Source organism: Onychostruthus taczanowskii, unplaced genomic scaffold (assembly GCF_017590055.1).
Source record: "Onychostruthus taczanowskii isolate IOZ18803 unplaced genomic scaffold, ASM1759005v1 scaffold42, whole genome shotgun sequence".
Taxonomy (NCBI): Eukaryota; Metazoa; Chordata; class Aves; order Passeriformes; family Passeridae; genus Onychostruthus; species Onychostruthus taczanowskii.
The window spans coordinates 2,593,170-2,608,615 of NW_024501682.1; the positions used below are offsets into that span (position 1 = coordinate 2,593,170).

Here is a 15,446-nt window from a genome sequence, read left to right on the forward strand (position 1 = left end):
TAACACTAAGAAAATTATACCATCTATCTTAATGCAAGACAGATAAGCCTTGAACCTGAGTTGATATTAATGGGATTTCTGTATGCCACACCTGTGGCTTTGCAGTATTTCTAATTAAGTTTTAATCCTATTTGGTTTTAATCAGGGATAACTGTAAACAGACTGATATTAAAAAAAAAAAAAAAAAAACCTAGATGATGAACATAGATAAATTCAGGGTTGATGTACACATTTCTTGCAGATGTATAACAACTGGGAGGCTGCTTTCAGGTTCCTTTATTTTGAAAACATAGGGAAGGTAATGAGACAAGATAAGAAACCCCCTGCTTTTAGAAAACCCTACAGAAGATGTGAAACAATGTGTGTTTACCTTCTTAGATGATAATGTGCTTCTCTTAAAGTGGTCAAGACTTGTGAGACAACCAACTAACACTTGCATTTCTGGCCTTCTCAAAGGCAGTGTTTTATTTTATACTGAAAATTCATGTCTAAGAAGAGAAAGAGACTTGGAAGATGTTCTGTTTCAGATTCCTAAATATTTCATAGTGCATATACTGACCATGAGAGCCATTTAAAGCAAAGCAGGCTGATGGCATCACTTGCTCCTTGTGGTGGGTTTGTTCAGAAGCGCTTATGTGACCTTAATGTAGGGATCTAAATCTGATATTGGATGTCTCTTCAAAATGAAAAGTATGAGCTGTCTTTTCCTTTGCATTTTGGGTGATGTATTTTTAATGATTTTTATTTGACTTCCATATATGTGGCTCCTAAGGTAAACACACCTTAGGTATGATTAAACTGGAGAATTCACACTCATTTTCCAGTTTGAGTGCTTTGTTGGAGGCAGCTCACTCTGGAATGGCAGCTGGTTTGGGAGCTGTGTTGTGTGGTTTTAGATGCCCTCTCATGCCGTTTCTTCTAGCTCCATGCAGCCCTTCCTTAGCTTTTGGTGGAAAGTTTCTTCCTCTGCTGCTTATATTTGGACTTGAAGTTGCCTCTTAGCTGCATGGCTAACGCTTTTTCTCTGATGTGCCCCCCCTGTCTGTGCTGGACAGCATGCTCTGGGCAAGAGTTCTTAGGGAAGGGTGGATCTTTCTCTGTCCTTCAGGTTCCTGTTTGGGAGAGGCAGTGCCAGGAATCCCAGCCTCCTGATTCTTAGGGTAAAGCAGTTAAAAAGAAGATATTCCAGGACTTTTTCTCTCAGCCTCTACTAATGCCTTCAAGCTTCTCTTGCTTTTGCTACCACAATTTGCATTGCAGTATGGAAATTTGATGCAGGTCAGAGCTGACAAACCTGTAGAAGTCAGAGTTGTTATCAAAGAACTTGTCAGTGGTGTTCTGTCACAGGACAGCTCAGCTAGGGCAGCACTTATCCACAGAGTTCAGTATAAATCTTTAGTAATATAAAAAAAAGCGTTATGGAATCAGGTGTTTATTATTGATGAAAAGTTAACATAAAGCAAGAGGAAGATTCTGATGTATTCACTTGTCATTTTTATGAAAGTTGGTATCAGTGAATAGATCTGGATTCAGCAGCTGCTTGGAAGACACCCTGTGTGTACTGCTTTTCTGTGAGGGCTGCAATTTAAACAAAAATTTAAACCTCAGTAGCACATCTACTGTAAGAGTTCAATCTTTGGATCTGGTTTACTCATTGCCTGAATAGTAAACAATAAATCAGTGATTTCAATATACATTCTCTAATATGAAGCTGATGGATTTTAGGCATTATGTTACATACTTTCCTATTAGAATACTGATTTTAACAATGGCTTTTCTTCAGGCTGGTGAATTTGATTGAACCATAAGTAAAATGATACATTGCAGGATAATAGTGACATTGCTTCTTGCAGACAAAACAGTTCCAGAATCTCGTGCTTGATAGCACTCAAAGACTTATAGTAAACATTGAAGAAAGAAAATAATCATTGATAGAAGATGGCAAAAAACAAGAAAAATCCATTATTTGCACTGGATTTGTATGCATAAGCTCAGCTGGAATTGCTGTACTGACGCATAATGCAGGAGTGCTCCTTCCTTGCAAGGTTTTCTCAGGAGAGGGTTTGTTGCCCTGTGAGAGTTTGCATGGTACACCTGGAGCTCAGCACAGTGGTGAGACACATTGGGAGGGGACTGATAGAGAGTTACAGACATTAGCACTCTTACAGCTCTGATGCCTCCTTCAGCACAGCCAGCTGGATTGTGCTGATGGAGTCTTTTGGGATGCTGAGTCAGAAATGCTGATTTCGTGCTGCTCATTTTCCCGACAGTTGGATTTGTTTACTTTTTATATTCCCCATCACTGGTTAGCAATGGGACCATTCAGTGTTACCTGCAGTGGGAAGATTGTTCTAATTTGTTTGTTTTCTGGTTTTTCCTTTTATAACAGAAAGGGAATCAACCAAAGAAACCTTATTTACTGGTCTGTGGTAACAGTGTTTAGCAAGGGGCAAAACTTTTGCTGCTCTTTCAGTATGATGATAATGAAAACAATAAATGTCTTCCTTCTGCAGCAATGAGCATATTGAGCTCATAGATGTCTGAGCAGCTGTTTAGTTATTATTTAGAGCTTCTGTTAATTGAAAATGGCCCCACAGTCAATATATGCCACTGTCTTTATTGGGTTTCTTGGAAGCAGTTTCTGCCAACAAAAGATTCTTTAGAAATGTTTGCTAGTAATTTTCAGGAACTAATAAACTAATATCATTTTTGGTAAACATTTTATCAAGGTATTTCCTTTCCCAGATTAAGTAATAAACAATTTCTTTACCTCGTATTCCACAGCAGAAAACTATGATATCAAGATAGATTCTAAATTTAGCATTAACTGGGGCTCCTTGGTTGCTTTATAGAGAATAGTATATTGACTTGGAATTAACTGAGATGGACTAGTGTGTATTTAAACATGTCTTTATTCTCTCCTTGTCCCTGCCAGTTTCACGCAATGGACACGCTGCATAAACACAACTATGATCTGAGCAGTGCCATCGGTGTCCTGGTGCCACTGGGAGGGCCTGTCTTGTGTAGAGATGAAATGGAGGAGTGGTCAGCATCAGAAGCTAGTTTATTTGAAGAGGCTTTGGAAAAGTACGGCAAGGACTTCAATGACATTCGACAAGACTTTGTAAGTATGAAAGGAGTGCCCTTTCCTGTAGCTGTGTTTTGCCGTGGCTGAGCATAGCTGCTTTCTGTAGGTTTGGAAGGTTTAGCTAGGGGAGAAATCTGTGTAGCTGATACATGTGATTAACATATTTATACATTTTATCTGGCTGAAAGGCAATATGCTTTCTTGTTCAATGCTATTGTTTGGAAATATGATAATCTTTTTAGTGGTTAATATTAGGTAGGAGGTTTCATGCTGAGATACCCCAATAAGGATTTTTACAAGAATCTTACAAGCATCTGAAAAAGGTCCAGGAACTTTGCAGTGTTTCCAGAATTTCCAGTGAAATTCATTAGCAGCTACATGGCTGGCTCCCCTGGGTGTTTTTGGAAAGCTGGGGTTTCCTACTATGGTTAGCAGAGAGAAATTTGTATTCAGATAGGTTTTAAAATGTACTACAGGGAGTTGTTTTGACATATTAGATGTTTTGGCGGTTCTGAAAAGTAAAAGAAATGTTTTTCAATATGTTCTAACTACAATCATTTTTGTATTGAAGTATCAGACTATAGGGCAGTAAACCTTTAATTTGCTAATTCTAATGCAGAGTAATGAAATTAAATGGATTCTAATACTGCTTGCTAGAATTGCTAGTAATTTGTTGCAATTTTTTTCACGTTTCATGGAGAGCCTTTTTCTTTCAAGGAAAAATATTTCCTCTGCTGTACCATGTTCAAGTCAGCTTTCATGAAAAAGTTAAGATTTGAACCAAAGGAATTCCATAATTTAAGACTGAAGTTGATTTAAACATTTTCACATTCATCTCATACTGCATGACTCTGAGAACTCAGATTTTTAAATTTTCTTTGCAGAAGTTTATTAATAGTCTTTGTGAAGGGGGGGAAATATGGTATTGTATGGTAAATGTAGAAGTCCTTACAAGACAGAAGTCCTTACAGGACAGTGGGAGGAGGCTTGGCAATGAGCTGTCTTTCCTTCATTTTCACAGATTTGAAATGGAACATGTAATTGAATGAAGGTGGGAAGCGAAGGCTATTGTTTTTCTATGGAACTGACATTTTAATAGGTGTATTATATCTGCATGCTTAATTTTGAGATCGCTAAGGGAGAAAATGTTCATTACATTGATGACATAAGGTTGAAAGTTGCATCATTGCTGAAACAGCTCTTTTAAGTTCAAGAAAATATTATTGAAAACCAATATTTATAGATATTTTAAAACAGAAATCTTAAGGTAAAATACATTCCATATTATTTCTTATACAGACAAATGGTTCTCATTTGTAAGTGTACAATAGTTCAGGAGCTATGTCTTCTAATTAAACAGTTCCTAATATATGATATTTGGCTTTTGAAAATGCCTTAAGCATTTAACATGTTTTATTGGCTGTTTACAAGTTGTGTCCTAACACAATTTGTGAGCAAGCATGCAGAAGGCTTGTCTCTGGTATTTATATGGTATTTTTATTTTCTGTATATTTTCTGTGTTACCTACTATTGCATTAAAGTGGTGCAGTGTAGTAACATGTTGCAAGAATTGCTTCTGCAATATTTGTAATATTCAAATGCTAGATATTTGGATGACTTTACTAGAAGCTGTTTAAAATTTACTAGAAGCAGTGTTAAAATTTTGTCTTGGATACCCTGATAAATTTTGTCCTGATACCCTCCCTCTTTCACTAAATCTTCCTTTCCAAAATGCAACTATTTTGCCCTGGTCTCCTCCCAAAGCAGGAGACACACAGAGATCTGGTGATAGCATTGCGTGGCCTACTGAGGGCACCTTAGCCATGAGTCAGAGTGCAGCACAAATGGATGTGAGGCATTAATTAATTATAGTTTATTTTAGTTAGAACAGGCATATTATCTTTTCTTAGTCACTTTTTTTTTAATCTTTGGAAAAGTGTAATTTTAAAAACATCCTTAGAAGAACATCTATTTTATATCTCAATTTATATGGTACTAAGAACAGTGCACAATCCTTATTTAATTCTAAGTAATTTGAAATCTTTCAATTATGTTAGCCATTGTGCAGTCTTGGGATTTCTTAATTTCTCTAGTGTAAAATTTGTGGGTTCTCACTTCCTGTGTAGCAATCTAAAAGTGCAGGGATTTGAAAACACACATTTGCTTTTTAGGTAATCATTGAAAATAGTCCTTTGAGATTTAGGTCACAGATATGTGAAAAGTTTCTGCAGGGTGAGGAAGTATAACTATGCAGCACATAAGCAGTGATTTTTCCATGATAGTACTTTCTTCTGTTATCCTCCCTCTCTTCAGTGGCAGCCATTGATAAGTTTACTTCTGACAGGCATCTAAGTACTCTCAGATGTGTTGTAAGAGCAAGGGTAAAAAAGATAATGAGCTGATAGTGTATGTGTGAACTTTTTGGGTCTCCGAGCAGGATCTAATGATAAAATTAAATCTGTAGTGCCTGAGATCAAACTCCAACCTCAGCAATCACGCAGTGGTGGCACAGGACAGGCAAGAAAGTCATGTTGCATGGCAGAAAGCGGTTGGTAGCAGTCTGCTGAAGCAGAAGGGTGGTGTATTACCTGCCTGAGTCACTACATCCCAGAGGAGTTGCCTTTTCTGTGTCGGCCCAGATTTGCAAGGCACAGCAGTTGCAGCTGCAGCCCTTACATGACAGTTCTGTAAAGGCCAGATTAACTTACTTTTCCAGCAGTTACTGGGAACTGCCACTGTTTGATGTCCAATGTGCGGCTCAAGCATTAAGTTACAAACACTAAATGTTAGTAAACAAGATTGTTATAAGTTAAATGGTGTAAAGGTCATTACTTTTTTTCATAGATAGGAGATGCTCAATTGTAATCAAATTACCAATCTAGCTTTTGAATAATAATTTTCATCAACTGTTGACTCATTGACTCTTGTAGGAGAGGTTCTTCTATCTTTATAACTCTGTGTGAATCCTAATCAAGCTAAACATTATAAGCTAATTCAATTTACTTGATGTGCTTGAATTATTTCTCATCCCAGACTAGTAGAATGGGAAAAGAATAGTTATTTTATGTTCTCCAAATGTAATTATTTTCCTAACAGCAAGACAAAGATGTTATACTTGTTAATTCTTAGTTTTTCATTATAAATGGTTTTCACAAATTTGTAGCTATTACATCCCAGATATGGCAGGAAAGGCCTTGGTGATCAAGAGTAGGGACTGTTTATAGAAAGCTGGAGCAACTGTTTTCCAACTTCAGAAAATTGTGGAAACATGACTTAAAATTACCATGTTAATTTGAAGATGCTTTATAATCCTAAATTTTTCTTGCTGATAACATTTGATTGGGCTATTTTTAACCTGGAGAAACTAAAGAAACTTAAAACTCCCCTCTCTCTGTTTTTGTAGAGCTGATAGCTTTTGCTAATTTTCTCCTTCAAAACTGTTGTGCAGATAAGCATATTTACTTCTTTCAAGGACGGAATTTGGTAATGACAATGTATTAATCTATGGTGTTCACAGCTTCACTGGCAGTTCAGAGCATTAAGTGCATAGGTAAATGGAATACAGGTTATCCGTACTCAGTCTAGCAGCTTTTCCAAGTTTTGAATCAAAGTATAAAAGGATTACAATTATTTGGTCCAAGCATCTTAATTACCTTCCTTTAATTATAGATACCTAGTGAGTAAATAAACATACTGGTGTCACAGCCATAGTCAAAACAGATCGAAGCATTTTCTAGAGAAATGGCAAACATTTGTAGCATGAATGTGCTAATATTCAGGAAGGAAAATAACTATGGATATGCTAAAATGTACTAATTGACAATGTCTGGTGCTTGGGGGGACAGCATTTCACCTGGATACCAAGGGGAATGTGGACTTGGAGACTGAGAATCATTTTATACACACCAAACACATCTTCTTGTCACTGGCCTCTTTGAGGGAAGATTTCTCTCAAGGCATAACTTACCTGAAAAAGCAAAAGAATTTTAGGAACCTGAATTGTGTTGCTACTTATTAAGGCATCAGCATAAACATTTCATACACTGCTGCTTTTGGATCAAATGTAAATGTTCAGGGATTCACACACTGTGGAACACTTCTGACTCTGAACCTGAATTAAGAAACCTTAGAAAAATTAGTGAGCTCCTGCATGCAGAGAGGTAGTTTGAGAAAGTGTTCCTTTGGTGTTTTAGAAATTTAACTAAAGGTGCAGGAAACTCCTTTTTTGGCTTAAAACATGCAGAAAGCTGCCTAGTGGGGTCAGTAAGGTTGGAAAGTTCAGCTTCCACACCTGTATTTTCTGGAACCTCCTAAAGATCATCCTTGTTTCTAGAAAGCAGATAATATTTGCATTAATGCATGCCTCTAGAAAATATAACACACAAATTAGTAATGTTTCCAAGTTATGAAGAAAAATTGCATAAATTTTGGATGAGACATCCTAATTTAAAATATAGAAAGACCTTGTGGAGTTAAATAGATTATTTGGTGATAATTAAAAATGATTGCCTACTTTTCTCCCCTACACTTAAGACATTTTTATTTTACTGATGAAAGTGAGCACCCAAAGTAATTGTCATTATGAAAGGTACCTTGTTTGTACAGAGATTTTTGAAATATTTATTGTCAGTATGACTCGTGTTGCTCAGGGTAACATTTGTCCCTCACATCCTTTTGTTTCTTGATAATAGTTGAGAGCATGTGGGAGTTTATGCAAAACTAGTGGTAATGTATGAGCAGCTGACTTGTTATGGGACATGAAAAATCTGAACTATGTATGGTATCCTTTGTATTTTTAAGAGTAAAATTACCATGAGACTCGAGCACAGTCTTGTCAAGATGATTTCTTTTAGTCCTAACGTTATTCTCCAATGGACACACTTTATAGAAGAGATATTATTTTCTGTGTTTTCTGATGGAAATCTGCATTCTGTTTTGATCATTTTGTTTAACTATATGGCTTAAAAAGAATAAATTACATTTAGATTTGGATGTGTGATGCCATAATTCTGCATACTTGTGAACTGTAAAGAAAGGTTGTGTATTATTAATTGCAATATGTGTTTGTTTGCATATGGATTCTAATGCAGTTATTTAACACACTCATGTTTTAGTATTTGTTTCAACTATACTTGATTTTTTTTAACATGTGTTTAATAAGAAGTGGACATTGCAATTTCTTGGAACCACTTTAACTTGTAACAAATGTTTTTCAGCTCCCTTGGAAGTCACTGACTAGCATCATTGAGTATTACTACATGTGGAAAACCACTGACAGATATGTGCAGCAGGTAATTCAATGACTATTTCAGAATGAACCAGTCTGAGACGTTCTTTAAAAAAAGTGATGTTGTTAAACCATAAAATATGTGTTCTTGAAAAGATACATGATGGGAGACCTAAGGTAGTGTTTTGGGGTATAGACCAGTGCTGTTACAGGCTGCACTGTTGAATCCTCTGGTGCCTGCTGTACATCCCATAGCTGTGAAGAGCTTTTTAATCTATTTGTATTTTATGCTGGTTTGAAGGAATAGGATTCCTGGTTCCTCCTTCAGTAGAGAATCAGACAGAAATGGGCTGCAGAGCAAATGCTTTAGGCAGTGAAGCTCTGCCATGGGACTGAAGGAAGTACAAAAATATGTTGTGTTACAGTGGCTGCTGGTGTGATGAACCTTTAATTGGTACTTCTGGACAAAGCATTACTCTGGCATTACCAGCATTTCAGAATTGAGACCATTCTGCACACAGTGGGTTTGTTCATTCTTCTGATTGAATGTTCAACTGTTTGGGTTGCTCTGGAGCAAAAACATGTTAAGATTATGTTTGGTATCAATACTAGGATATTTTTAGCAGGTTTAGGCAAATTGTCAGTGTTGATGCTTTTTATATACTGTATTCTGTATATATTTACTCCTTGGTTTAGACCATAGTATACTTTAAAAGGCTCCATTTTAATTTCTGATTTAATGCTTAAGGTAGTAGCTCCTTTATTTGCTGCATTATTGATGGTGATGTTATGGACAGTGTATTGAAAATAATTTTTATGCTGTAATAACTACAGCTGTACTGTCAGATGGATCTTTGGATGTGTTTCAGATTAAATGATCTGAGGGATGGTTACTTCAGGTTGTTCTGGTTTATTTGAAATTGTTTCTACATCATCTTGTTAGGGCATGGAAAATAAGGGAAAGATGTTTTACTGCATGGTAGAGTCTTGGAGTATCACTAGGACATTTTAGTTCTATGGCTAATAAAAATTGAACATAATATATTCCATATAAAGGCATGTTTTCTAGGTTTGTCACTGTTCCTTTCACTTTTAACCCCTTTTTTCACTGTTGATTTTTATCCTAGAAAGATGCTGTCAACAGAGATTTGCTGTGCAATCTTGTCAGCTCTTAATGGCTGGGCAACAGATTATCTTTAAGAATCAGATAAAAATGTGAGGTTTTTTCTGAAATACTTGCTCTGGAGTAGTTGGTGAAAGACTAAGATTCCTTTTGTCGTTCTCTAGAGCTCTTTATGATTCTATTGCTACAATGATCAAGGTGTATGTGTTAAGATTGCATATCTTTTCACAGGATTAGGATTTTTACAGGAAAATCATGTAGGCTTTTTAGCTATCTGCAACTTGAATGCTCTGGTAAATGCCTGTGTTTTACTTGTAACTAAATAAACTTCCAACGTCCTACTCAGACCATGGCAATACACTCAGGATGGAATTCTTTAGATGTGTTCTTTCAGGGTCACATATATGATCATCAGTAATAAAACCAGTGTAGGCCAAATGCCTAATTTTTATCCTGGTTAACGTTTCTATAATCATTCCTAAGAAGGGATCAGAACTTCATCATATCCTTGTTTAGTGAAAACAATATCTGTAGGATTTTCTTTCCCAAAAAGAACAAGCAGTGATAATTGAATGTAGTTCAGGGAGAAAATGTATTTGTTAATAAAGTGGACATTTCAGAGTCATTCTTCTCGAAATCTCATGCTTGAGGGGCGGGGGGACTGGTGGGATTGGGAAGATGAAAAAGGTCAGTGCACATACTTGAATCTTAAAATACAGTCTCTGAGTTCTAGATTGGTGTGATTTAATATGAAAAAATTTGTTTTAATTATCTTTATTTCTTTGTGTGAATTGGATGTGTTGTGTCAGGAATAAGAAAGGTTTCTTTATCATAATTTTTACTAAATTATGTTAGGTTATAAATGTGGTGATTTAATGGCAGTGGAGGTAGTGCTACCACCTTGCTTTGAGAACATCTTCCCTTCAAGTCAAAGCAAAGAGAAGATATGTTAAAGTTCTCTGAACTTGTCTAGCAACTAATTCAGCCTTGGGTAATCATTCCTTGTGATAGGGTGCTTCTTGTGACCACTACATTATATACAGTGTTTGAGGATGGCCAGGTTTGATTGATTGATTCTACTGAATGAAAACTTATTTGTGGTGTTCTCCTTGAAAGTCCAGTTCAGTGGGAAAAGATTTTATTGAGACTTCATAAGAGGAAAAGAGTGAACACGTTAAATGGTAGCTAAATTACTGCAACAATATATTACATTTACCTCTCATTTCTTTGTTTCCACTGTTGAAAACAGTACTAATTTAGGGAAGTGGTCAGTTCTTGGGATATTTGTAAGCTGATATTCTTAATAAAAGTTCTTAAAACCCACAAACATTCATTTTCAATTATAGTTCCTTAAAAGCATTAGACCCCAGGTGAAAAACTGGGTTAGTATAGTCTGACCTCTCCTCAATGCAGTCTCTAAGACCTGTTTGAAATACTGTTTAAGATGTAAATTTTTTTTTCCTGGTAAAGCATCAGCTCTCTTGTTACATTGCTCCAGTAATTTATTACATTGCTCCCGGGATTTGTTACAAACTGGTGCTTTGTTTCTTGTCTAAATATTTTCAGTTTCAGCCTCCAGCTTTTGCCAGTTCTTTCTCTAGGTTTCAACAGAGGTTTTATCTCAGAAACTGTAACTATTGGTAGTTTTCTTTCTTCTTCCTTTTCTCTCTCTTGGTGCTTAGAAGTTGATATGTCAGTGAGGATTCAGGCTGTGACATGTTCTGTTGCTTTTAGAGACCAATGTTAGCCATAGTTTTAATGTATAAAAATATAGCTTATACTGAAATGCCATTTCATGATTTGCTTTTTTAGAAGGCAGTAATTCCCTTTAGTAAATACAGGAGAAAAGCAATTGTTATATTGCATTCCTTACAACCTCCATGCCAGTACTGAAAGTATGCTAAAATTTAATCAATGTGTATGTAGTCGCTTTGCATTGACACTGCCAGCAGGGCTTAATACAGCTTCCTACACATGCCTTTACATTCTGGCAGTGCTTCAGGGCTGCTTTTATCCTTCTTTGCCCATTATTGTGTTTTCTCTTTTGCTCATGGTAGGTGTGCAGTGAGATTTACTCATTTTTGTAGAATGGACCAGTTTGTTAGGAAGCTCTGAGGAATGTGTGGTAACCCTTTGCCTGGCAGTTTCACATGCTTCTGTCAGGCTGCAAACAAGTTCTATATTGTTGGATATAATATGAAAAAGAACAAGAGACAGTGTGGAAAACTTGTGTCCTGCTGTTAAGCAGAGGGAGTTCACCATTGGGAGCTCCTCTCCTGGGGCTGTGAAATGTTCTCAGGTTAAAAACTTCTAGTTTATGAGACTTGGAGCATGGTGCTGCTGCTGTTCTTTCTCCTTGCTCTTGTAAAAACTGACCCAGGCAGAGCAGACCATGTTTGCATTTTTCTATGGGCCTGCTGAGGGTAGAGCAGTAGTCAAGACTTGCACTGGGGAAAGATTGCTACTGTACTGGTAGTGTCAGTGGGATTAACTTCTATAGCTCCAAACTTGGCATCTGTGAACAGCAAAAAGCTGTAAGGAAAAAAAAAATCTGTTTTGGAGATGAATGGAAAAAAGCTCTCATTGCACAGGAATTAATTAATGGTGGCATGGACTGATTAGAAGTCTGTTTGTTACACATTACTCCTTAAAGATGCAATTTTATAAGCAGAGTTTTATAAATTGACAGCACAGAGGCAACTTAATGAAATGGGGAAGAACAGCAGTTTGCACCAGGAGGTTTAGTCAGACTGCTGGGCCAGTACAGCTGAATAGCTCTGTAACTCACCTCATGGCTCAGGCAAGGGACTCTCAGAGAAGAGTCATCTATTGATAGTTTTCTCAAGGTGGGAAATATTTTCGTGGATTATAAACCTTGCAAAAGTTGGATATCAAAAAAATAGGAGTACAGCAGAGAGGAGAAGTGGCTATTGCAGGTGAAATGAAGGACTGAGTTTTAATAATCTGATAAAGACAGGTAGTATTGATTTATTATTGCTGGCTTTAAATGTGTCCCCTCCTTTTTTTATCCTCTGTAATGAAATTGACCATGATTCAAATCCTTTTCTCTCTTGCTCTTTCTTTTTTTTCTCTCCAGTGAATAGAAGTAATGTCTTGAGTACAGAAAGTGCAGGAAAATAATGCTTTTTCTTGATCTTTTACATACAAATGTTTTAGAAATCCTATGGACACATGAACTCGGTATTTCTTGTGCCACTGCTGAAAAAACTGTTGTCTTAGTTACTTGTATAATATATGGCAATAACTAAAACTTCTCAACGTTATAGAAATGCAAAATGGTTAAATTTGTTGTTCATACTAAAAGTATGAAGAAAGTAATGATGTAGTAAATTCACAAACTATCTTGACAGTAGTGTAGCTGTCCTGTTACTGTGATGTTCGTGAGCCATAGTTTTGATGGCAGTTAATGCTAGTAAGTGTTTAGTTATTTCTAAGACTCAGTGGAGTTTATTGTTACTAGTACTGTGTTATAAGAGCTCAGCCTCAGTCTGGACAGAGCAGCCAAGAAGTTTTGTTATGTGACTGATGAGGTACACAATTTCATTCATTTAGTTTCTACTTAATTCTGCAATGAGGGGTTGCCACGGTATCATACATGTTTATATAGATGTAATTTATGTAAACTGTCATTGTAATTTTTACAGTTTTGTTGTCATATGTGAGGCCTGTGAGTTTTACTGGGAAGGACAGCATATTATGATTTCAAACTAATACTAGAAATTGAGAGCTTGTTTTTCATGATTTTCATTGTGTAGATTTCTACACTTGTTTTTGAAGCTCTTCTGAAATAAATAAGAAATAATTTAAAGATGTATTGTGTGCAGTTTTATGAAGTGTCATACCTAAATGTAATAAAATATTGTAATGTGTTAATTTTTCAACTAGAAACGTCTGAAAGCAGCTGAAGCAGAAAGTAAATTGAAACAAGTATACATCCCCACCTAGTGAGTATAAAAACAAACTCATTTTTTTAATAATATACAGGTAAAATTGAAACAGTAACATGCAGTTACATGCATGGTATTTTCCTAGGCATCTCTCTAATGTTTACTTTCACAGGATTTATTATATGCAGAGATATAATCCGAAAATGCCAGAAACTCTTGTCTTAAGTGAAACCTTATCTTTGGTTTTGACCTGCAATCTTTTTGTCTGGAATAAGAAGTTTTACAAAGGCTGATCGAGTGCTACCTGCAGACTGTTCACATGCAAGAAGAGTCTATTAATTTAAAAAGCAGTTTTTCCAAAACAATCTCTTCCAAATCCCTGTAGCACAACACTTCATATTTGCGTAAATGCAATATTTCAAAGTAGAAGCAGTTGTTAGTGTAGTTACATAAAATAAAATCCGATAATTTCCCATTACAGTTTGACCTGGGTGATAAAATTTGTTCTTCATCTAGAGACAAGAGATACTCTGGTTCTTAATTAAAGGTAGCACACAGCCCCAGACCTTCTATCTTTGACCACGTGCTGTTAATGCAATCTTGTTTTCTTCTGAGGGGTTTTTGATCTGTATTTCTTTTAGATTTAAACTGGATGTTATATCTGCTTCTGTTAACATGTGGTTTGTAGAAAAAAGATAAAATCCCTCCTACATATTCATAATTTCCTCAATATTATGATGACAGAAAGGATTCCAAATCACTTTTTTCTAGGCTTTCTGTGGGTATATTCAGTTTACTTATATATGAACTTCCCATTGTTGTGAGTGTTTGTGTAACAGAAGAATGTAATAACAAAGGAAGTACTTCACAAAGATTTTTGATGGCTTGTATAAATTACATACAATAGAGTTTAATTTCCATATTTCATACTGGCTTTTTTTTTTTCTTAAACAGATGTAACAATGAAAGCAGCAGACTGTTAAATTTATTTTAATCTTATCTCAGAACAAATTTTGTGAGTTTTGAAGCTCACATCTCTAATAAGTCACACTGTTTAAAAAAAGCTAAAAACTCTAGTATGAGTGTTCCCTAACCTTCTCAGATGAGTGGCTGCTTTAGGAAAACCATAAGGTGCTCAGTCTTTATGCTTTTTCAATTTAATTTCCTTGGTCCATGTGGGCAATTATGGATTTTCAATATGTTCACAGTAGGGACCAGGTGTATTGGATGACAAAATGTGTTTCAAGAGGTGGGATTTTTGCATTTTTATCGTACTGCCTGTCTTTTGCCTCCATTTCAAGACAAAATCCCTAGTCAACAGTAGGAGGATGGTAGGACTTTTTCAGGCTTTGAGGTGGTCATGGGACTGCTAAATGCTCTGCTTCAGGACTCATTTTTTGCATTTGAAATCTGAGTAGAATTGATTCTCAGAGCTGAGTACCTTTTTGAACTTGATCATTAGATATTTCTTGTAATTGCAAGGTTCTGTCCTTAATTCCGTAGAGTCCCTTTCAATTCATGGCATTTCTGAAAGGTAACTAAGCAACAGATCATAATGTGGAAGACTTAATTGTCTTTCAAGCTCTTCTGTACCTTAAGCCCAGGATAAAGAATATGTGAAAATTGTAAAATTGTCTCTTGCTGATACAGAGAAAAAGGAAAAGGCAGGAGACATTTGAAATAGAGACTTGATACAGCACAGGTTTCTTCAATTGTCATTTTAACTTGTCTTGAATATATTTTATGCTACCTAAAATGACAAATAATTATCTTAGGAATCAATGTATCCAGCCTTGCATTGTATTGAGGGTAACTAAGACTCACAAAGTTGAAACTCTGGAAATATTGCACTTAATCTAGTGAGGAGTTATAGTAATGCTCTCTGAATTAATTGACCTGTAAAGTCCTACTTCACTGAAGTATTAGAAGTTGTAATAATTATAAGAATGATATAGTACAATAATGTTAAGAAGCTAAACAGAAATATCAAAAAACCAGTTAGTTAGCCTTCTCAGAGAGGAAATAATTTAGAAGAGAACTGAGACAGAACAAACTGATATATGAGTGAGTTTCACCATGGTTATAAGTAATACAAATAAG

General features: G+C 35.9%; 1 protein-coding gene across 1 annotated transcript in view; it reads left to right on the forward strand.

Annotated features, from left to right (window-relative positions):
* Positions 1-15,446, forward strand: part of MTA3 (metastasis associated 1 family member 3) — a 132,877-nt gene that overhangs the window by 65,317 nt on the left and 52,114 nt on the right. The window contains exons 9-11 of the mRNA XM_041413555.1: positions 2,936-3,124; positions 8,305-8,379; positions 13,345-13,403. Coding sequence (XP_041269489.1) covers positions 2,936-3,124; positions 8,305-8,379; positions 13,345-13,403 — 323 coding nt within the window. The remainder of the gene's footprint in view (positions 1-2,935; positions 3,125-8,304; positions 8,380-13,344; positions 13,404-15,446) is intronic.